Source organism: Anopheles coustani, chromosome X, assembly GCF_943734705.1.
Source record: "Anopheles coustani chromosome X, idAnoCousDA_361_x.2, whole genome shotgun sequence".
NCBI lineage: Eukaryota > Metazoa > Arthropoda > Insecta > Diptera > Culicidae > Anopheles > Anopheles coustani.
Genome location: NC_071290.1, coordinates 1,057,452 through 1,078,855, shown reverse-complemented (window position 1 = coordinate 1,078,855; position 21,404 = coordinate 1,057,452). Strand labels below are relative to the sequence as shown.

The 21,404-nt window shown below is 46.7% G+C and overlaps 4 protein-coding genes across 6 annotated transcripts; 1 reads left to right on the top strand and 3 right to left on the bottom strand.

The window, feature by feature from the left end:
- Positions 1-10: 10 nt before the first annotated feature.
- On the bottom strand, positions 11-2,940 carry LOC131269778 (RING finger protein 141-like). The gene is made up of 2 exons (XM_058272293.1): positions 2,323-2,940; positions 11-2,246 (listed from the first exon to the last, which is right to left on the bottom strand). Exons 1-2 carry the CDS (start codon positions 2,478-2,480, stop codon positions 1,469-1,471), a joined length of 936 nt encoding a protein of 311 aa, XP_058128276.1. The 5' UTR covers positions 2,481-2,940; the 3' UTR covers positions 11-1,468.
- A 4,653-nt stretch (positions 2,941-7,593) lies between these two features.
- Positions 7,594-11,212, top strand: LOC131269759 (histidine--tRNA ligase). Of its 3 annotated transcripts, none has more exons than XM_058272270.1 (2): positions 7,594-7,935; positions 8,805-11,212. In XM_058272270.1, exons 1-2 carry the CDS (start codon positions 7,822-7,824, stop codon positions 10,275-10,277), a joined length of 1,587 nt encoding a protein of 528 aa, XP_058128253.1. In that variant the 5' UTR covers positions 7,594-7,821; the 3' UTR covers positions 10,278-11,212. The 3 variants fall into 3 exon arrangements, with proteins under 3 accessions (XP_058128253.1, XP_058128254.1, XP_058128252.1); XM_058272271.1 differs by having other exon boundaries at positions 7,594-7,914; positions 8,805-11,211; XM_058272269.1 differs by lacking the exon at positions 7,594-7,935 and adding an exon at positions 8,350-8,658 and having other exon boundaries at positions 8,805-11,211.
- A 165-nt stretch (positions 11,213-11,377) lies between these two features.
- LOC131268775 (uncharacterized) lies at positions 11,378-12,714 on the bottom strand. The gene is made up of 2 exons (XM_058271050.1): positions 12,042-12,714; positions 11,378-11,972 (listed from the first exon to the last, which is right to left on the bottom strand). The coding sequence occupies exons 1-2, from the start codon at positions 12,712-12,714 to the stop codon at positions 11,563-11,565; spliced, it is 1,083 nt and encodes a 360-aa protein (XP_058127033.1). The 3' UTR covers positions 11,378-11,562.
- Positions 12,715-14,377: 1,663 nt separating this feature from the next.
- Positions 14,378-16,858, bottom strand: LOC131269772 (UV excision repair protein RAD23 homolog B-like). The gene is made up of 2 exons (XM_058272286.1): positions 15,930-16,858; positions 14,378-15,820 (listed from the first exon to the last, which is right to left on the bottom strand). Exons 1-2 carry the CDS (start codon positions 16,441-16,443, stop codon positions 15,207-15,209), a joined length of 1,128 nt encoding a protein of 375 aa, XP_058128269.1. The 5' UTR covers positions 16,444-16,858; the 3' UTR covers positions 14,378-15,206.
- Positions 16,859-21,404: the final 4,546 nt, after the last annotated feature.

Below are 21,404 nucleotides of genomic sequence, written 5' to 3'. Positions count from 1 at the left end.
ATAATTAATTTTGTTAACAAAACAAATGTTGCCGTTGTATTTCCATTTTTTTATGCCGTTGTGGCTTTTCATTAATTTTTTTCTACTACGCCAACTTATGTTTGCATTATTCTTCCAAGTTGTGCTACGATAATAATATGAAATAACGGAATAGATTCGACTTCTATTGAAGCATGGAATTTGGTGTACAGGGTAGACATTCTAATGCACAATCATGACGACGATCAAATCGGGTAGTTTATACAGTCGAGCCAGGATAACTTTAAATTATAAAGGACACGGTCCAGCAACCAGAATTATGACCATAATTTTCAATGTGACGCGATTTGCGCTGGGTGGATTACTTTGCATTATTTTACTTTAATCGATTGCCAGAACATACGCCCGAACTTTCCTCTGTACTACAAAATCGACATTTTTATACATGTTGACCTTATTCCTGTTCGACTGTATAGTGTTTTGTACTAGCAGCATCATAATAAAGCAGACACAGAAAATGAATACACCATTGGAGCGTTTACCAAGCACCTCCAATCTTCAGTGCAATCATGATAAGGTGTAATACGATTAAAAGCGAGCCTTTTGTGTCCGCAAACTTAAGCGTTTCACAACTCCATCAAACGAATTCAGATATAACGTAAAAGACAGTTTTGTGTAACTTTACCTTACTACTCAAAAGCAACTAAAAGGCTTTTCGGTCTGTGAAGAGAAATGAAGAGAAATAGCTGGACATTGAAGTGTAATAAAAGCATGCGAAAATTGCTTCCAACAGTAATCATACGCGGCTAGTCGGGATGGTTGAATTTACTTTTTACTGTTACAGTGAACAAGATTCTGGATTAATCTATTCAACCCCACTTAAATTCGATTTCAATGTTTTTTTTTCCTTTTCATTGGTAGTGTATAGTCGACTTTATTACTTTTATTTTCTCCACTGAAGCAAATAGTGCGCTAAAAAAATACTGAGATTTTTAACTCGAGCGAAAAAATGTTTTGTTAAACCCGGTTGGCGGAAGCTGATTTCAAGGGGCTATCTCAATGCGCTTTTAAAGAAAAAAAGTAAAACAGTTTATAACAGAAAAGATATCCAACATCTTTACCAGTTTGGGTGCATGCATTAAAACATTTATAAACGAAGAATAAAATAGTTGTAATAAAATCACATCTAATCAACTGCTAATCATTATTCGCTTTCTTGCATAACAGTACGAACATGGGCAGCACTCTGGGTATAATGTTTTATGTTTGACTGGCAATATACCTGATGTTTTACGTTAATTTTGGCAATATAACTTTGTCAAGCTGTAACATGACATGTCCTATGACTCGCAGATCGTTATTTAACTCTTTTTTGAAATTTTGGTTCTAAATATCATATGCACGAATAGAATCATTGAATGCTTTAGTGGATTGCTGGGATAGAGAAAACATTTGACACACTGCCTTCTAAAGTCAGATGTGGCAGAAATCACAAATCTAGCATCCGGCGCAGCCAGTTTTTATCGCTTTCGTCCCCCTCCGTGGCCTCGGCCGACAGCTTCTGCAGCGTGGCACAGATCTCCTCGCTAACCTCGTTCGCTTCGGGCATTTCGGACAGGACCCAGGTATCGTCGGTGCTAGCAAGCGCCTCGTCGCATATGGGGCAAGTTTTCTGGTGGATGTTCCACTGCTCGATGCACGGCATGCAGTAGCTGTGGGCGCATGGTAGCGAAACTTCCGGCTTCCGCTCGAGACAGATACAGCATTCGTTCTGATCGGTGGAACCGTCACCTTCCTGTTCCCGTGCCGTCCCGCTGCCGCCCGTGGTGATCGCGTCGACCTGGGCCATGAGCATCGATGCGGTCGTACTCTCTGGAAACACGAACTTTGTGTGCGACGAGTCGGATGAGGCGGACGACGAAGACGGCGACGGGCGCACGTTCGGGTCGGATTTCTCTCGAGGGCTCGCGCTCGATTCTCCGTCGTCGGAGGCAACAGGTTTGCCGCCCTTGGAGGGACTTGCGGTGGGACTTTGGATCCGGGCGCTTTCCACCGTAACCATCGCGTGCAGATTTGTCTGGAATGTACGGAACACTTGCAGAAACTGCTGCAACGTAAGCAGCTTGAAGCAGTCGATTTTCCGCGTCTCGGGATCGATCTTAACGCACGCGATGCGTACTGTCCGCTTCCATAGTATCGAGTTGTCGGTTCCTTTTTTCACCGCAAAAACCAGCTGCTTGCCATTAGGGTCCAAACATTTGCGCGAGCTAACCGGATACAGAACGAAGGAAATTAGTGCCATTCATCACAGTGTCGGTCATCTTGCGCTGACACTGAACTTACAGCCGATTCAAATCCGCGAGGCATTTCTGAAAGTCCTCGTATGCCAGATTGTTTATTTCGGAGAAGATGTGTACCTGCTTTTTTATCTCAAAGTGCAGCGAGTCGACCGTGTCGGCTGGTAGGATTTTTTGCGAAATGCTCGATGCCTGGCCACCCATTCTGTATGCTGTTATGTTATGTTTATGCTGTTTGGCAACAAACTGAACAACTTTGCTAGCGTACACAATCACTTATCTGGTCATAATGATTCATCACGATAGTTTCTTACGATGCACAGTGCAAAAACAAAACAAGCAACGTTGTTGACTTTGTTCCGCTACAGAAACACTGCGTACGCGAATGGCGTTTCAGGAATCGGCCTATTGTCATTCGTTACAGCTGATTTTGTACAGTTGAAGCTTTCCAATTGAAATGGTGAACTGAAGCGATGGTTTGCAGTACCGGGTTGTCAAAGTTTGCCGGGTGTTTACAAAGTTTACTAGTGGCCTGCGTACATGGGAAGCCGAAACTGAGGTAATTGCGAAGATATTGAACACGACAAGAAGTGCACTGGGAACGACCGGGCCTTCATAGGATATTGTACAACAACAGGTTTTAATATTGTTTAGCCTGGTATAACCAACAGTATGGTCACTGAAATCGTTGTCACAACGCAATGCACAAAGAATCAACGCTAGTTTGTCCTATTTCTATAAAATATTATCACTCTTACATTGATGTTTGGAAGATAATTATCCTCTTTTTTTATTAAACTTGCTGAGTTAATCTCTTCCGCTTGAAAGCGCAAAGCCCTACAACAGCCAATTGAGCTGTCACCAACGCAGAGCCCTCCATCAGCGAATTCGCGCGTGTCAGAGGTGTTGCTACCAGGCGCGCAGTGTGCAAGATCATGTTGTTTTCTAAGTGAAATTGATCGAGTTACCGAATGTGATACTGACGCAGAGGTGTAAAAGAGCTAGTTCACATATGCAGATAGTTTATCTGCATTACGTGCGGCGTGAAAACCTTTTTTCTATCGCATATTTGCGTCTTCCATGTGCTCCTGATGCAGAGCCCTACAACGACGAGTTCGCGTGTGTCAAAAGTGCAGCTACCAGGCGCGCAGTGTGCAAGATCTTGTTTTTTAGTGAAATTGATCGGAATATCGAATGTGAAAATATCGCAGAGGTGTAAAAAAAGCGATTTCGCATATGCCGATAGTTTTGCTACATTACGTGCCGTGTGAAAACCTTTTTTGTCGCTTGTTTACATGTTACATGTGTTACTGATGCAGAACCCTACAACGACGAGTTCGCGTGTGTCAAGAGTGCGGCTACCAGGCGCGCAGTGTGCAAGATCTTGTTTTTTAGTGAAATTGATCGAATTACCGAATGTAACAATAAAGCAGAGGTGTAAAAAAAGCGATTTCACATATGCCGATAGTTTTGCTACATTACGTGCCGTGTGAAAACCTTTTTTGTCGCTTGTTTACATGTTACACGTGTTACTGATGCAGAGCCCTACAACGACGAGTTCGCGTGTGTCAAGAGTGCGGCTACCAGGCGCGCAGTGTGCAAGATCTTGTTTTTTAGTGAAATTGATCGGATTATCGAATGTAACATTAACGCAGAGGTGTAAAAAAAGCGAGTTCATATATGCCGATAGTTTTGCTACATTACGTGCGGTGTGTGAACCTTTTTCTGTTGTTTGTCTACGTTCGTGTTGACGTATGTCAAAAGTGCGGCTACCAGGCGCGCAGTGTGCAAGATCTTGTTTTTTAGTGAAATTGATCGGATTATCGAATGTAACATTAACGCAGAGGTGTAAAAAAAGCGATTTCACATATGCCGATAGTTTTGCTGCATTACGTGCCGTGTGAAAACCTTTTTTGTCGCTTGTTTACATGTTACATGTGTTACTGATGCAGAACCCTACAACGACGAGTTCGCGTGTGTCAAGAGTGCGGCTACCAGGCGCGCAGTGTGCAAGATCTTGTGTTTTGGTGAAATTGATCGGATTATCGAATGTAACATCAACGCAGAGGTGTAAAAAAAGCGATTTCACATATGCCGATAGTTTTGCTGCATTAAGTGCGGTGTGAAAACCTTTTTCAGTCGCATTTTTACGTGTTACACGTGTTACTGATGCAGAGCCCTACAACGACGAATTCGCGTGTGTCAAGAGTGCGGCTACCAGGCGCGCAGTGTGCAAGATCTTGTGTTTTGGTGAAATTGATCGGATTATCGAATGTAACATTAACGCAGAGGTGTAAAAAAAGCGAGTTCATATATGCCGATAGTTTTGCTACATTACGTGCGGTGTGTGAACCTTTTTCTGTCGTTTGTCTACGTTCGTGTTGACGTATGTCAAAAGTGCTGCTACCAGGCGCGCAGTGTGCAAGATCTTGTTTTTTAGTGAAATTGATCGGATTATCGAATTTAACATTAACGCAGAGGTGTAAAAAAAGCGAGTTCATATATGCCGATAGTTTTGCTGCATTACGTGCCGTGTGAAAACCTTTTTTGTCGCTTGTTTACATGTTACATGTGTTACTGATGCAGAACCCTACAACGACGAGTTCGCGTGTGTCAAGAGTGCGGCTACCAGGCGCGCAGTGTGCAAGATCTTGTTTTTTAGTGAAATTGATCGGATTATCGAATGTAACATTAACGCAGAGGTGTAAAAAAAGCGAGTTCACATATGCCGATAGTTTTGCTACATTACGTGCCGTGTGAAAACCTTTTTTGTCGCTTGTTTACATGTTACATGTGTTACTGATGCAGAGCCCTACAACGACGATTTCGCGTGTGTCAAGAGTGCGGCTACCAGGCGCGCAGTGTGCAAGATCTTGTTTTTTAGTGAAATTGATCAGATTATCGAATGTAACATTAACGCAGAGGTGTAAAAAAAGCGATTTCACATATGCCGATAGTTTTGCTGCATTAAGTGCGGTGTGTGAACCTTTTTCTGTCGTTTGTCTACGTTCGTGTTGACGTATGTCAAAAGTGCTGCTACCAGGCGCGCAGTGTGCAAGATCTTGTTTTTTAGTGAAATTGATCGAATTACCGAATGTAACAATAAAGCAGAGGTGTAAAAAAAAGCGATTTCGCATATGCCGATAGTTTTGCTACATTACGTGCCGTGTGAAAACCTTTTTTGTCGCTTGTTTACATGTTACATGTGTTACTGATGCAGAACCCTACAACGACGAGTTCGCGTGTGTCAAGAGTGCGGCTACCAGGCGCGCAGTGTGCAAGATCTTGTTTTTTAGTGAAATTGATCGGATTATCGAATGTAACATTAACGCAGAGGTGTAAAAAAAGCGATTTCACATATGCCGATAGTTTTGCTGCATTACGTGCGGTGTGTGAACCTTTTTCTGTCGTTTGTCTACGTTCGTGTTGACGTATGTCAAAAGTGCTGCTACCAGGCGCGCAGTGTGTAAGATCTTGTTTTTTAGTGAAATTGATCGAATTACCGAATGTAACAATAAAGCAGAGGTGTAAAAAAAGCGATTTCACATATGCCGATAGTTTTGCTACATTACGTGCCGTGTGAAAACCTTTTTTGTCGCTTGTTTACATGTTACATGTGTTACTGATGCAGAGCCCTACAACGACGATTTCGCGTGTGTCAAGAGTGCGGCTACCAGGCGCGCAGTGTGCAAGATCTTGTTTTTTAGTGAAATTGATCAGATTATCGAATGTAACATTAACGCAGAGGTGTAAAAAAAGCGATTTCACATATGCCGATAGTTTTGCTGCATTAAGTGCGGTGTGTGAACCTTTTTCTGTCGTTTGTCTACGTTCGTGTTGACGTATGTCAAAAGTGCTGCTACCAGGCGCGCAGTGTGCAAGATCTTGTTTTTTAGTGAAATTGATCGAATTACCGAATGTAACAATAAAGCAGAGGTGTAAAAAAAAGCGATTTCGCATATGCCGATAGTTTTGCTACATTACGTGCCGTGTGAAAACCTTTTTTGTCGCTTGTTTACATGTTACATGTGTTACTGATGCAGAACCCTACAACGACGAGTTCGCGTGTGTCAAGAGTGCGGCTACCAGGCGCGCAGTGTGCAAGATCTTGTTTTTTAGTGAAATTGATCGGATTATCGAATGTAACATTAACGCAGAGGTGTAAAAAAAGCGATTTCACATATGCCGATAGTTTTGCTGCATTACGTGCGGTGTGTGAACCTTTTTCTGTCGTTTGTCTACGTTCGTGTTGACGTATGTCAAAAGTGCTGCTACCAGGCGCGCAGTGTGTAAGATCTTGTTTTTTAGTGAAATTGATCGAATTACCGAATGTAACAATAAAGCAGAGGTGTAAAAAAAGCGATTTCACATATGCCGATAGTTTTGCTACATTACGTGCCGTGTGAAAACCTTTTTTGTCGCTTGTTTACATGTTACATGTGTTACTGATGCAGAACCCTACAACGACGAGTTCGCGTGTGTCAAGAGTGCGGCTACCAGGCGCGCAGTGTGCAAGATCTTGTTTTTTAGTGAAATTGATTGGATTACCGAATGTAACAATAAAGCAGAGGTGTAAAAAAAGCGATTTCACATATGCCGATAGTTTTGCTACATTACGTGCCGTGTGAAAACCTTTTTTGTCGCTTGTTTACATGTTACATGTGTTACTGATGCAGAACCCTACAACGACGAGTTCGCGTGTGTCAAGAGTGCGGCTACCAGGCGCGCAGTGTGCAAGATCTTGTTTTTTAGTGAAATTGATCGAATTACCGAATATAACAATAAAGCAGAGGTGTAAAAAAAGCGATTTCACATATGCCGATAGTTTTGCTACATTACGTGCCGTGTGAAAACCTTTTTTGTCGCTTGTTTACATGTTACATGTGTTACTGATGCAGAACCCTACAACGACGAGTTCGCGTGTGTCAAGAGTGCGGCTACCAGGCGCGCAGTGTGCAAGATCTTGTTTTTTAGTGAAATTGATCGAATTACCGAATATAACAATAAAGCAGAGGTGTAAAAAAAGCGATTTCACATATGCCGATAGTTTTGCTACATTACGTGCCGTGTGAAAACCTTTTTTGTCGCTTGTTTACATGTTACATGTGTTACTGATGCAGAACCCTACAACGACGAGTTCGCGTGTGTCAAGAGTGCGGCTACCAGGCGCGCAGTGTGCAAGATCATATTGTTTTTTAGTGAAATTGATCGGATTATCGAATGTAACAATAACGCAGCGCCCTTAAAAACAGGGAGTTCGCTTTTCCGATAGTTTTGCTACCAGGCGCGCAGTGTGCGTACGTTTTATGTACGGAGTTGATCGAATTACCGCGCAGCGGTTTCGCTTGCGAATGTAGAGACCGTGTTTGTTATGTCAGCTGTGACAGCTCACAAAGTTGGAAATCAAGCCAATGCAACGTGTATAGGTGCCCTACACGGCAAGCAACGTAGACAAACAATAGAGTGTTGTCCGTTGTTGGTGCTTGCGAACAGTAGTCCTTTCGCTCCGTGGTAGTTCTGCAGTTTTGGTACACGTTTCTCGAAGATGACCGAAAACGATACGCTTACGGATGCCATCAATGCTCAAGGCGATGTCGTGCGTAAACTGAAATCCGCAGCAAAGCCAGATAAAGCAAAGGTAATTAGGCAGAGGCTTGCGGTTTGGGGAAAGCGTGTTAATGAAATTCCTAGCGAGAAATATTCCCTTCGAATGGAAACGGAAGTGAAGTTGTGTCTTTTGCTGTTGTGTGGTAACAATGAATGACAATTAGTTTGGCATCCCGTGGCATTTGAGAGCATGTCCCCCAATCTTTCACGTGGTTTTCCTAACGTGGTGTAATATTTCAACATAACGCTCGGTGCAAGCTACCTGTAGGAGGAAGGCTTTACCCTCTGAATCCGATTTCGGATCCGGCCAACTTTAACACTCCCATTACTGGTTTCATGCTTTATGTCCGCTTTCTTTTCATTTCATTATGCCGGGTCATGAAATCGACGCTGCTGACGCAGTGATGAAAGCTGCACTTTTTTTGCTTTGACACAACGTTGGGCTGTATGGTTACCGGACCAATTCCTTGCCATAGCCGGTGGAATGCTAAGAAGTGCCCAAAAGTGAAAGGAAAATCAAAGAGCGAAGGAACAACGTGAATAGGCAGAAGAAAAAACAACTGCTTTCGTGGGCAGTGCAATTGCAGCGGTAATTGTAACACACACAATCGATTACACAATGTTGGCCCGTCGATTTCTACGTCCGTTTGTGGCTACGTCAGCATGCCGGTCATCTACCGCACCATTTCTGCAGTATATGCCATCAGCAAATCACCTAGCTAGGGTATGTCATGCGCACACCAACAAGATGGCCCGGGAGCAGCAGCTCACACAGGTCGGTGGGCGGGAGAAAAATGTTGTTATGTTGCTATTGAGGGATGAGGCGATCTGTGAGGGTTCGAACAATAACAGGGTTTCGATGTTTGACTGTTTATTTACAACATCTATATATTTCTTTTTGTTTATATATTTCGCTTAAAGATCAACGAGGAAGTACAGAAGCTGCTTGCACTGAAGGAGAAGCTAAAACAGCTACAACTTGCGGATGGCAGTGGGCCAGTGGCCGCCAGTGGTGGCAGAGCACCGGTTGCACCAGCCGAACCGGGTAACCGCAATTTGTCGCTGAAAACGGCCAAGGGAACGCGCGACTATGGTCCGGAAGCAATGGCCCTTCGGCTAAGCGTGCTCGATAAGATAGTGCGCGTGTTTCGCAAACACGGCGCCGAAACGATCGACACGCCAGTGTTCGAGCTGAAGGAGGTATTGACCGGCAAGTACGGCGAAGACTCGAAGCTGATCTACGACCTGAAGGATCAGGGCGGCGAGATACTGGCCTTGCGCTACGATCTCACCGTGCCGTTCGCGCGCTACGTCGGCATGGGCAACGTGTTCAACATCAAGCGCTACCACATCGCCAAGGTGTACCGGCGGGACAATCCGCAGATAACACGCGGCCGCTATCGGGAGTTCTTTCAATGCGATTTCGACATTGCTGGCACGTACGACCCGATGCTGCCGGATGCGGAGTGTGTGAAGGTGGTGGCCGAAATACTGACCGAACTGGAGGTGGGTGATTTCGTGATTAAGCTCAATCACCGCAAGCTGCTGGACGGCATGTTCGAGGCGTGCGGCGTCCCGGCTGACAAATTCCGCACCGCCTGCTCCTCGGTGGACAAACTGGACAAAACCCCGTGGGAGGAGGTACGGCGCGAGATGATCGACGAGAAGGGTCTGACCGAGACGACGGTCGACCGGATCGGCGAGTACGTCACGCTGAACGGTGGCGCGGAGCTCGTCGACAGGCTGGCCAAGGACGAGCAGCTGAGCCGCATCAAGAGTGCGATGGAGGGGCTGGAGGACATGCGCCTGCTGCTGCAGTACTGCGACATCCTGCAGGTGGCCGATCGCATCTCGTTCGATCTGAGCTTAGCCCGCGGGCTCGACTACTACACCGGCGTCATCTACGAGGCGGTGCTGAAGGGTGCGGACGATGGGGACGAGATTATGGTTGGATCGGTGGCCGGTGGCGGCCGCTATGACAACCTGGTAGGAATGTTCAATCCGAAGCGGAAGCAGGTACCGTGCGTCGGTGTGTCGATCGGTGTCGAGCGCATTTTCTCCATCCTCGAGGCAAAGGCGACCGCCAAGACGCGCACCAACGAGACGGAGGTGTACGTCGTGTCGGCCCACAAGGGTTTGCACCTGAAGCGGCTCGAAATCCTCAACAAGTTGTGGTCGGCCGGCATCAAGGCGGAACATTCATACAAGCTCAACCCGAAGCTACTTGTTCAGCTGCAACACTGCGAGGAGTATCAGATCCCGTACGCAATTGTGCTCGGCGATGGCGAGCTAGCGCGTGGTGTGGTTAAACTAAGAGAAATTGTTAGCCGCAAGGAGGAAGAAATACCGCTGGACGCGCTCGCCGGGGAGATCCGGAAACGGCTGCCAGCATGAATGGTTGATTTTAGAAAACAAGTTCCTTCCGATTGCATTATGTTTCGTGAATCATCATAGCTAACTCATCTCACTGCATTTTTGCTGAAAGCTAGGTTACGCCCATGTTCCCCATGCTACATAATTTCTTCAATCAAGCAATCAGCGAGCGAGCAGAACCAAAAACAACATTTGTTTATATGTGGATCTCTTGTGGCAGGCGAACCCCAAAAACCTTAGCGCACACAACCATAGGCACCGTAAGAAACGCGCGATAAATGCTAGCCGAATGACATCGTATTTAGGTATATTTATTGTGTTTCACATGCTATACTCATAAAGGCTCCTCATATCCCTATTTGATTTGATAGATTTTTTTACAATTGAAATCGGTTGGACATTATGAGTATCAATTACATTAAACTTGCTGACCAACCAGAAACAATGTGGCGCACATTATCGTTTGTGAAAGAAAAAAGAAAAACATGTAATTGTCAGCAATGGCAAGCAACTTTCATTTCGACATTGTGCAGCTTTCTTTTCGTTAATCAGTTATTATTTGCACGCTTGTTATCATATCTTTCTTGTTTCTTTATATTTAGCTCTATGGAGACCAGTTGTTCAATTCGATAGAGCTGTTATTTAACCATTCTAATTTGTAATATGTTTATTGATTCGCGATCGAAATCTTTTAATCCATTGGGCATTAATACTTAGTATATAAAAAAATGATAAATGCCGTGCAGTTGCGAATCGTAGTTCATTTCGAAAGTATGAATACAAAGTTTAACGATGCCTTTTTCGATTCTGAATATCAGGAGTTAATAGTTACTTTGTTGTTCATTTGAAAAAGGAGTGGTAATTTAAAACAGTATATCCAAATCATCATAATGAAATCAATCTCTTTATCGTTTCAGTTGGTAAAACGCACGGAAACGAATACTTGAAAGCAAGAGTGCCTTTAAGAGCCAAGATATGATAAAATTCCTAGGCTTAGTTTGGAATTTGGAATGCATCATAGAAATGTTGTCAATCGAATTGAGTTGCGAGAGCTTTTCGGGTGTGTTAGTTTATCTCTTGTGAATTTTATTAGCTCGTATCAGAAACCATTAACACGTACATTGAATAGATTAATAACTTAGTTTCTTCCGGCCATCCTGTTCCAACGCAAATCACTACGAAACGGTGAGATAGTATATATTTTTTGACTGCAGGTAACAGGATGTCGGATACGGAGCCGCGTTACGTGCGGTCTCTTCATTAAATTAAACGTCCAACGGGGCATTGGAGCGAGTGCTTCGTGTGCTCAGTAGTGCCGGAAGCCATCGTACGGCAGCGGTGTGGGGCTGGGCTTATAGATCAGACGGCGCCGCTGGCCGAGTTCATCGAACGTTGCCGGCTGGTAGTCAGCGTCCCGACTGAGCACGGACGTGCCGTCACGCACCTCGCGCACCGACGGGTAGGCTGGATAGGGCGCGTACGGTGCCACGTAGTCCCTCGGATCCTCGTAGATCGTAATGGGCGCCGTCGTGAAGGTCGGCCGAGGCTCGTAGTATGCCGAGCGTCGGCGGTACGGATCGGCGGTATAGTGGTAGCTGTTGGTAGCTGGATGCTGCTGCGGATGGTAGTAGCCGTACGTGTCGTACGCACGCGTGTCGTAGTGCTGATCACTGTGGTCATTGTGGGCGTAGCCATCGCGGTGTCCGTGTGCGTTACCTGCGGAGGGAAATGGGGAATAACTCCGGTGAGATAAAAATGTTCAATAGCAGATTGTTTTGGTCGTACCGCGATCGAGTGCGCTAGCGCGCTGGTAGTTGTGTGCCCCGAGCAGGTCAGTGCCTCCAACCCGGTCGTCGTAGTGGTCCCGCAGGTAGTCGCTGCGTCGATCCTGGCTGTAGAGCTTGTCCGCGTAGTCGTTGCGCAGGTTGTGCCGGTTGTCGTACACCTGCTTGCCGCCGCGATCGTCCGAGTCCTCGTAGTACGAGCTCTTGCTGCCGCTCTCGTCCTTGTGGTACGAGTTGCTGAAACCGGACTTGATGTGCTTTCGGTTGTGCGATTTGTCCGCCTCGAAGTTCTCCCCCGCCAGGTGTTTCACCTTGTCCACAGTGCTCCCCTTGTTCGCGTCCACCACTCGGTGGCCGTTCAGTTGATTGTCGAGTTGATGGTAGCGCACAGCGTCGCTGGCCGAGTTGATGCCGCCCGCCTCCTCGAACGCGTGGTCCTTGCTGTGGTCCCGTGCATCACTCGCACCCTCGCCTCCACCACTGGCACCCTTTGCGCCGGACGAACCGAGTAGCACCTTCTTGCCGCCCTGGCCGACCACGGGCGGGTTGCGGTGTGCCGGGTGCAGATGGTAGGGAAAATCATCCGCGTACGGATAGGCTACGGCACTGCTGCCGATCAGGGCGAGCACCAGCAACACGATACACTGTTCACAATGACTTCCTCGGTTGACCATGGTTTGAATTCCGAATAATGTGTTCACTGCCAAATGTTAAACTCACTTACTGACACTTACACACCGTCCGCACACTGGGCTTATTCGACCCCCAAGAAATACCGAGCACTGAGACCGCCGGACTCTTGTGCAACACTACCGGAATCGATAGTCGTAACGCGCGCTTAAATATCACCACCGATTTGCCCACCAGATGAAGACGAAGCCATCAGGCGGTGCCGGTCAGTGGCATCTTAAACAGACACCCTTCAGCTCCGTACCGTGACCATGAGCAGGGTGCGCTGTGACCATTTCCGCCAACCGATGAGACCATTCAAATTTCGTTCCGGCCGGTTCCGCGACGTTTGGTTGCTTATCCCAAAAAACAAAAAAAAAGCAACGGGCCAACGGACCCAATAGAAACCCTAAAGAATGTTTGTGAGTTGTTTTTTTTTAATTTTTCCTCCACCCTCGAGAGGGCCAGAGGGAAATCGCCAGCGTGTCGGACCGGTCTCAAGACGGCCACGGCTGATTGGTCATCCACCGGTGGTACCATCGGACCAGTGAAACCGGAAGAACATGATCGAGCATTTACCGCTTCCCTATTCCAATGTGAGATGTGTGTGTGTGTGTGTGTGTGTAAACGTAAGTGTTTTTGCTTCGTCCTTTCAACCAAAAACTCCAATCAAACACTTGCTGTTGTGCTTGTGCATTTCCTTGCAGCCCGAGCTTTGTAAACCAACTGGTTTGAATATTATATGTTTAGCATGATTTAATTGTAACTGCTTCAAAGATGTCGGGTAAGTTAAATTTAGTAATAAACATTTGCAGGCAATGCGGTAGTTCCACTCAAGTGCTAGTTAAGGGAAATTAAGATGAAACTCGAACCAACTAGATAAACCGGGCAGCGCCATTTACTTAAAGTTGCTTGTCATGTCTCTTTCCGACCATTTTTTCCAATACTCAGGGCCCCGCTACGGGCGCATCCAATCGTTAATGGTTCATTACCGATACGCATTCTGGCGAATGACACAGTGAGGAGGGGCGCGAAGTGCGTTGAGAAATGCCCCAAAAACCGTCGGTCGCCCAAATCGGATGGATTACACGGACCTCCGCGAACAACCATTGCTCTCTTTGTCGGCCCTTTTTTACATACAAACATTTTCTTTACATGGGCGTTCTTGCTTACTAGGATACGCTAAAGATATCTGTACGATAATTTTTCAATTGTGAAAAGTATCATGTGAAGGGAAGATTTTGATTTACTCTGCAAATCAAAGATAGAATTTATTCAGTACGATGTTGAGTTTGGACATACGCACTCCTCGAAATTATTCTGTTGCTTGTCAAGACCGCCCGAGACCGAATGAACAACCTGAAACAAAAGAGAAGATATAAATATGACTTCGCTTGGACGCGTTCAATGTTTTTATTTTCGCCTACAAAAAACGTAATATGTTCCGGCTACAGTCACCGGGAAAACCTGGTGGGAGATTCCCGTTTGTCCGGCAAGACAACATCTCGGTGAACAATGAAAACCAACCGACCAACTAACACGACACCTTCGACCGAAACGACCTACTCAACTCACAGCCCGTTTTAATTCCGCTTTGTGCTCGCCGGCCACCAAGACCAAGACAAAGCGGACATTGCACAAAGTCCCTCGCCCTCGAGTGGACAGAATAAAGCGAAACGAAGCGTCCTTGCAAGTCGCGATTTTTGCAACATATGATTCGTTTTGTTTCCTTTTATTAACATGCTGCCGCCATTCCGGGTAGTACTATACAGTAAGTGAACGATTTGGTACAATTTAAATGAAAATTTCGCTCCCGGGGTTTCCGCTTTCCTTTCCGATTCGGTATTTATGTTTGCGGTTCCCAGCGCACATTCTTCCCACCCCGGGTGTGCCTTCCATATCGGCGCAACCGACCCCCGGCTTGTTTGTAGTATGATGATTCGTGAAACCCTACCAGCTCTTATTGATCCGTGTTTGTTTGCAGGGTTGCGCTAGATACTGAAACGTTTTCCTGTACTATTCTGGTAGGGATCACTATTTGCTGTCTGGCATAACAATCTGCCCATTATGATGCAAAACCTTAACAAGAATTTATATTTCCTCGCGATTTAACTTTCGCTTCCAAACTCACACCTCACGCGTGCCTCCCGCCTTCGCTCTCGTTCGCATACCACAAATCTCTCCAAAGTTCTATCTAGCTCAGTATGGGTGTGTGTTTTTGAAAACGATTTAGTTATGATTAAGAGGTGCCATTAGGAGTGGCGAAGAAGATGAAATGGTTCAAAAAGAAAAGCATTAAAGTAACGATATTAAACCTGCGACGAAGATTTCAATACACATACACACACACACACACACATGTTCGTGGTGGGGTATGTCGAATCGGAGTTAGTTTGTGGTTTTTGCGTTTTTACTGTTGCTCCTGTTTGCTGTTTGTCTCCTCCACCTCCTTATGCGTGTGCATGTGCATTGCCGATTGCGCGAGGAGTGTGTGTCATTAATCCTCATCGTCGAGCGTCTGCGAAACGAGAAACTCGGCCGCATTGTATTCGTCGCGCTCGCAGGCAATGTACGCCTGGATGACGAGATGTTCCGGGTAGCCGAGCGCCTTGAGCCGATCGATGGCGTCCATGTCGGACGGCGTCAGACTGTTCACCATGGCGGCGGCGATGTCCTCCAGCTCCTGAGACATCTGGCTCTCCTGCTGCGGCTCGTTGATGAGCGCCAGGAACTCCTCCTGATTGTTCGAGATAATCCGCATCAGGTCCGGGTTGCTCGATTGGATGCGCTGCATCAGATGAGGCAACATATTCGGATCCTCTTGCAGCAGCCGCTTCATGTCCTGGAAGACGGGATGGCGGCGGAGGAAGGCGAGCGGATTGTTGCTGCCGCGGCCACCACCGGTGCCGGCTGCCGCGGTCGCCACTGCATCCCCGGGGCCCTGCGGACCCTGGCCCCCGCCACCGACGACGCCCGCCATTCCAGCACCGAGCGTAATTTCCGAGTCGTTGCCGCTGGCCATCTCGGACAGCAGGTATTCGACGGCGCGGTCCGGATAGTTGGCACAGATCTCCAGTGCCATCCGGGCACTTTGCTCCGAGTATCCCATCTCTAGGCGGGCCAAGAAAAGAGCAGGAAAAAAACAAAAACAAAGGTGATGTCACACTGCCCATGATATGTTTTCCGTTTATGTTCATTCCTGTCACCAACATGTACTTGCCTGTTATTCGCCTGATGTTAGCTTGCATATCGGCTGAGTCATCCGCAGCTGGGCCTGTGCTTTCCGAGCGTTTCGTGTCATCCGTGGGCTTCTGTTGCTCGGTTGCTGTACCGGCCGCTGCAGGCGATGACGTCGACGGGTTGCTTTGGCTGGCGGCGGCGACAGCGGTGGCAGACGGCTCGTCTGTTTTCACGTCCTTGCCGGGTGTGCTGTCTTTTGCCGATGTGCTGGCGGATGTGCTGCCTGGTGCCGCAGCCTTGGCCGTCTCACTGGCGACGGGGGTCGGTTTTTTGTTCATCACAACGATAAACTTCTTGTCGTCCACGTTGTACTGGCTGAGCAGCTGCTCGTCCTCCATGATTTTGCCGAGGTAAATCAGCCGCTGTCGCTCGACCGGATACGCGTTGCCACTTTCGACGCACAGCTTCTCCTTCAGCGCCAGCACCGTCTCCTTCTCCATGTCCACCTCGACGACGAACGTCTCCTGCTTCAGTGTTTTGAGGGTAATCTTCATGTTGATAGGTTCGTTCGATGCTGTTGATCGGAGACAAGCGGGCTGATCGGTGCGGTCGCTATCAAAACGATTGCCTGTTTGCACAAACTAAAGCGAGCCTACTACTATAGTAGTCTGGTGCAAAATGTTTGATACCTCTGACTGCCGTGCTGATCCGGATGGGCTCGACACACGCACAGTAACACACAAAACCTCCTCTCCTCGGGCGCTCGCACGGGCTGAGGTGTCACCTTCGCTTGGCAAATGTATAAAATCTCCTATCGCCACACTGCTGGACGGGCGTGGGAAACTAGTCCGTTCCCGTTTGATACGAGGATTTGCACCGAGCTGCACAAAAACAGTGTTGTTTCCTTTATTCACTGCACTCCCTTTGTCGACGTTTTCTTCCTTCGTCATACACGGTGCGCCCCACTGTACCCGAACGCTACAGGGAAGTAAAAATGATTTTCAGAATTTAGCGTTTGACAGGCCGTCCACGTCCGTGTCGGTTGCGCGAATCGAGCAGTTTTTGTGCCGACGCAGCAATATGGCGTTTGACAGCGAGCTCGAATGAGTTGCAGTTTCCCTATCTGTGGAAATTCGAGCTATAATTTTAAATTTGTATTCAACCGTCGTACAAGTTTAACAATTTAATCGTGTTTTAATGTAGTAAGAATATGTGATTTAATCCGAAGATGTGAATCCCATCACGGAATTCATTCACGTTTTTCTTTAAGTTTAGCAGATTTAAAACAGCAGAACAAAGCTACATTTTCGTTTTACATACTTTTCAACAAATTGAGAAATGGACAACAAAATTCAGAACGAAAAAGAACTAAGAAAATTGGTTAAGGATAAGAAAAGAATATAGACAGCACACCACCCAACCACTTTCGCTTTTCCGGGACAACTTGCAAACGAAAAACCTAGCTGCAATAAATCATCTAGCTGCTTTATTGTCTTCATCCTCCTCTCCAAAACGACTGGTGTAACCCTTATCGTTGAGGATCCTTCATGTCGTTTCGAGTTTTTGATTCTTAATATGCCAGCTCTTTCCAGTCGGCGTATGTGAGATGTGTTTAGGGAAGGGAGGGAAGTCACCAATCGCTCAGACATCTATAGTGAAAGCCTTTTTAACAGCGATTTTTCTTCCAACAATGTAATTTAAATATGTGGTTACCTGTTACCGCAATCAACTTAGGATTTAGTCAATGCGATGTTAAATAATCACGAATTCATCAAACCACTATTTTAACCTTTCAATCGTTACCACTCGACAGTGTTCTGACTCTTTTTAATCTTAAAATTTTAAAACTACTGACTCTTCTGCCAGTGCCCTTCCTCACGGTGGCTTTGATGGCACATAACCGCGGTCGAAGCGGGTATCAAATTTAATGCAATTATTTCACTCCATCGCGTACGCTGGTGGGCGATCATGTGTGAGCGACCGATGAGGTCAGTATCCCTTCGGTGACGAAAGAGGTCCTGTAAGGGGAAAAGCGGTATCGCGCGAGGTATCGTTGAATGGAGTTTAGCTGCGGTTCAAGGGAATGCCGGCTCAAGGGGAAGCCGGTATTGGCTGGACGAGAATGATTTGGCGCGTGCCATCGATCTTGATATAGGTCCGGGCCCAGACCAGGGTAGGACCAATACGCACCGAACGAAACTACAATTCCACCCGGGAGGGATGGCAGGACGAGAGGGGCAGAAATGATTTTTCGTGCTTGATGCCCTGGGAACATTCTTTCCGGTTTTTTACATTTTCTAAATAAGGGGTGCGTTTTTTAAAAGGATTTTTAACTGTCCAAGAATAGGGTGGAGGGAGGACGCAGGTCCAAGGGCGATGGTGACTTGCTGGTGTTACTTTTCCGCGGCGTTTGTGTGTGCGATCGCTATCGGCCGACTTGTGCCGGTAGAGATCGGTGCAGGGCGATTATCCTGGAAATTAACTTTTATGCGGTCGGAGCTCGGGGTTTTCCAAAGGGGGAAAAACGGTTCGCCCTCTCCATTTGCAAGCGCTGGCTGTGGATGGAAAAAAGGGAATCCAACGAATACGAGAGAATAAAAATTAAAAAGGATAATACGCAAAAGTTCACCAAGCGCGCACCGCAACTCATCACGAGGCGTCCGCACCGATCCCTAACGAATCCGTCAATGATCTGCTACTGTCCCTTTGTAGCACGTTTAAGCGTGCCCTTGCAAAGAGTGTGCATTGGCCTATATGCATGTATGTGTGTGTGTGTGTGTGTGTGTCCGTCCGTACGTGTGTAACTCATTTTCACTTTCGTTCTCTTTTCCGGCGCATCGTGGGAAGCTGGGACGGAATCGGTAGGAATGTTTTATTTTACGACTTCGTGGTACAACTTGCGAAAAGTCCTTTGGCGGCCTCTTTACGGTGTTGAGGAACCACGTGAACTCGCGAACTACCAAGACAGAGGGGGAGGGGAATTTGGGTTTGCTTCTCAGCAAGAACACACTGACATTGGAAATAGCGTTAAATGCATAAAAAGGGATGCACCTTATCGTTGTAAAATTGACGCGAAGTCATTACCAGCATGTTCAAGGTTTGCGACCACCATAGAAGACGCATACAGCCGCCGTAAAATCTGTACCTTTTCCTCAGTTTATGCCATCAAGTTCTTTGTCGCCTTTGCGAGCACTTATGACTGACATGTTGGATCGCATTTAGTTGGGAATTCTGTAGACAGAAAACCTCGCATCCGTCCGTGTGGAAAAATGTGTTCCTCTTGATTTAAATTCTTCTTACTTTGGCGTAACGACCATAACTCCTCCTTCGGTCATAACTAACCCATTAAGGGCTTACTAGACTTATTCCCTTTGCGTACGTGGATAGGCAGTACTCTAGTAAAGTAGAGTGCGGGAGTGGGGGGATTATCAAGATGATAAATATATTAGTCGTTCAGGACATCTCGGAATTGCAACTGCCAAAATGGCGTTAATCCTTGGCCTAGAAAGGACGCAAATGTTTCCCTAATGCGCGTGCGATCTTGAGCGGGTTCGAGTTGAACTATAATAGTCCAACATCGCCCATGTAATTATAATAACATCTAGGTAAATAAGGGAAGGTGTTACAAACATGTAATAGTTGGTATGACAGCTTGTGACATGTATTGTGTGGGAAAAATCTATCAGATAAATGCAACTGAGAAGTCATTCAACCCTAGGGCTTAAGAATATGCACACTGTACGTAGCAAGATTTCGAGTATTAGTTACCTACTGTTATCAATCAACAATTCTTGCAAAATGAATATTATTACGTGTGATTATCTGCTAGCGTTAAATAACTAAATAATTGTTTGGATTGGATAGGAATTGACTGAATTGTGTCAATGTCGTTTCGTAGCAGGAAATTTGCTTTCGCACAATGTTAAAAAATGACGGCCAAAATGTTGTTTTAAGGTTAGCACGTAACTGTTCATCTCCACTTAGCGAACTCATAGGAAACTCTGGTGAAACTCCTGTCAAACTTGTATGGAGTTTCGAGTTTCCCGAGTTCGCTAAGTGGACACGCATTTGTTTCGGTCTTCTTCGCTTCTTCTTAATCCGTCAGTTATTAAACGTCAGAACGAGGGGCTTTGCTAGTGCTGTCAAGAGTTTCCTACCAGTTTCCTACGAGTTTCCCAGCTGTTGCGGGAACTGAGTTCGACAGTTCGACGGAGGAGAGTTCGCTATGTGGAGATGAACAGTAAAGGATTCATCGATGGTGAACTGCTTCGGATGAAGAACCATTTACTGCCTGTGTTGAACTGGCAAATTTGGAAACATATTCAACCATTTTTACACAAAGGAACTATCATCAATTGCCATATTCACCTTTCAAGCACTCGATTTGGTACCCCATTGTGTGTTGCAGCTTCCAGCGTTTATTCATCAAACTGTGCCGGGGTCATCGGGCAGCTCTTCGTGGCTTCAAAAGGTTACGTACTGAGCGGTGTAGGTCCCTGGCCAGGTTGGCATTTCATTGCAGGAGTCGAGTTTGGCGTTGGGGTCCCTGGCGTAACGCTGGTGCTGGCGCTGGTGATGGGCCGAGCCAGTAATCGGGTGGAGGCGGTCGAAAGCAGCGGACCACCTCGGGCCTGCGCGTTGCATATCCGGCGCCGGGAGCGAACGAGACGGTCGAACCGGAACACGTGCACCGCATTTACCGGTGACTGGTGCGACCGTGCGCACCGGATATCTAGCCCGACGAAGGGGAAGTTATCTGTCAGCCAACGAAACCGAGCCGTCCGCTCTATCTCTTTCTCTTTCTCTCTCTCTCTCTCGCTGTACGCTGTGCCAGAGTGAACGGGCCTGAGGGTCGCGTAGGGCAGCTGATAAGCGCACGCAGCCGGGCTGGCGCTGAACGTTCCCGGCGTTCTACGGCAAGCGAGCCGTCCGTCGGTGCAGCAGGCATCAGTTACCATTGCAGCGCCACGCGGGTTGGACGTACATCGCTGCGAGTGCGCTTCACTCGAGTCTAGTGTTTGATAGCAGTCTGAGCTACTACTACGACTCGCCCGGTGGCTGGTAAATTTATCGTGCATTTGTGCTCAGCATCCTTCGCAGCGTTTGCGGTGTGTCAGTGAGTGTGCCTGAGTGTTACAACGGTAATAGAACGGCCGCTAGAAGATAGTCTACCATCAAGTTCGGCAAAACATCCCGTCAATCAACCCGTGCGATATCCTGACGTTTTCAGGTGAGCGGCATCCGGCCGGAAAGCTGATCAGCTTCGAATTATGTGCAACTTTTTACATTTCAACCCTTGTTGGGTTTGGAAAAAAACGTAGAACACCTAAACCGTAGCAGTGAACAACAAATGGAGTGTGAAAAACAATTGTGCCTTGAATGGAATGTACGATTTAGAAGAAGGGCAGAAGAAGAGGGGTTTGTCAATGGAGGATAGTTCCCGGCGAGCATATGTACGACTTCAACCTATCGCCAATTTGTTTTTTTCTTCATTCTTCGTGGCTGTTCTTTATCT

Excerpts from the sequence above, each read along its gene's own strand:
- LOC131269778 (XM_058272293.1), bottom strand. The coding sequence starts at position 2,480 with ATGGGTGGCCAGGCATCGAGCATTTCGCAAAAAATCCTACCAGCCGAC. Across the intron at positions 2,247-2,322 it reads CTCGCGGATTTGAATCGGCT|CTCGCGCAAATGTTTGGACC; the intron begins GTAAGTTCAGTG and ends GTATCCGGTTAG.
- LOC131269759 (XM_058272269.1), top strand. The coding sequence starts at position 8,503 with ATGTTGGCCCGTCGATTTCTACGTCCGTTTGTGGCTACGTCAGCATGC. Across the intron at positions 8,659-8,804 it reads GGGAGCAGCAGCTCACACAG|ATCAACGAGGAAGTACAGAA; the intron begins GTCGGTGGGCGG and ends TTTCGCTTAAAG.
- LOC131268775 (XM_058271050.1), bottom strand. The coding sequence starts at position 12,714 with ATGGTCAACCGAGGAAGTCATTGTGAACAGTGTATCGTGTTGCTGGTG. Across the intron at positions 11,973-12,041 it reads CGCTAGCGCACTCGATCGCG|GTAACGCACACGGACACCGC; the intron begins GTACGACCAAAA and ends TTCCCTCCGCAG.
- LOC131269772 (XM_058272286.1), bottom strand. The coding sequence starts at position 16,443 with ATGAAGATTACCCTCAAAACACTGAAGCAGGAGACGTTCGTCGTCGAG. Across the intron at positions 15,821-15,929 it reads TAACATCAGGCGAATAACAG|AGATGGGATACTCGGAGCAA; the intron begins GCAAGTACATGT and ends TGGCCCGCCTAG.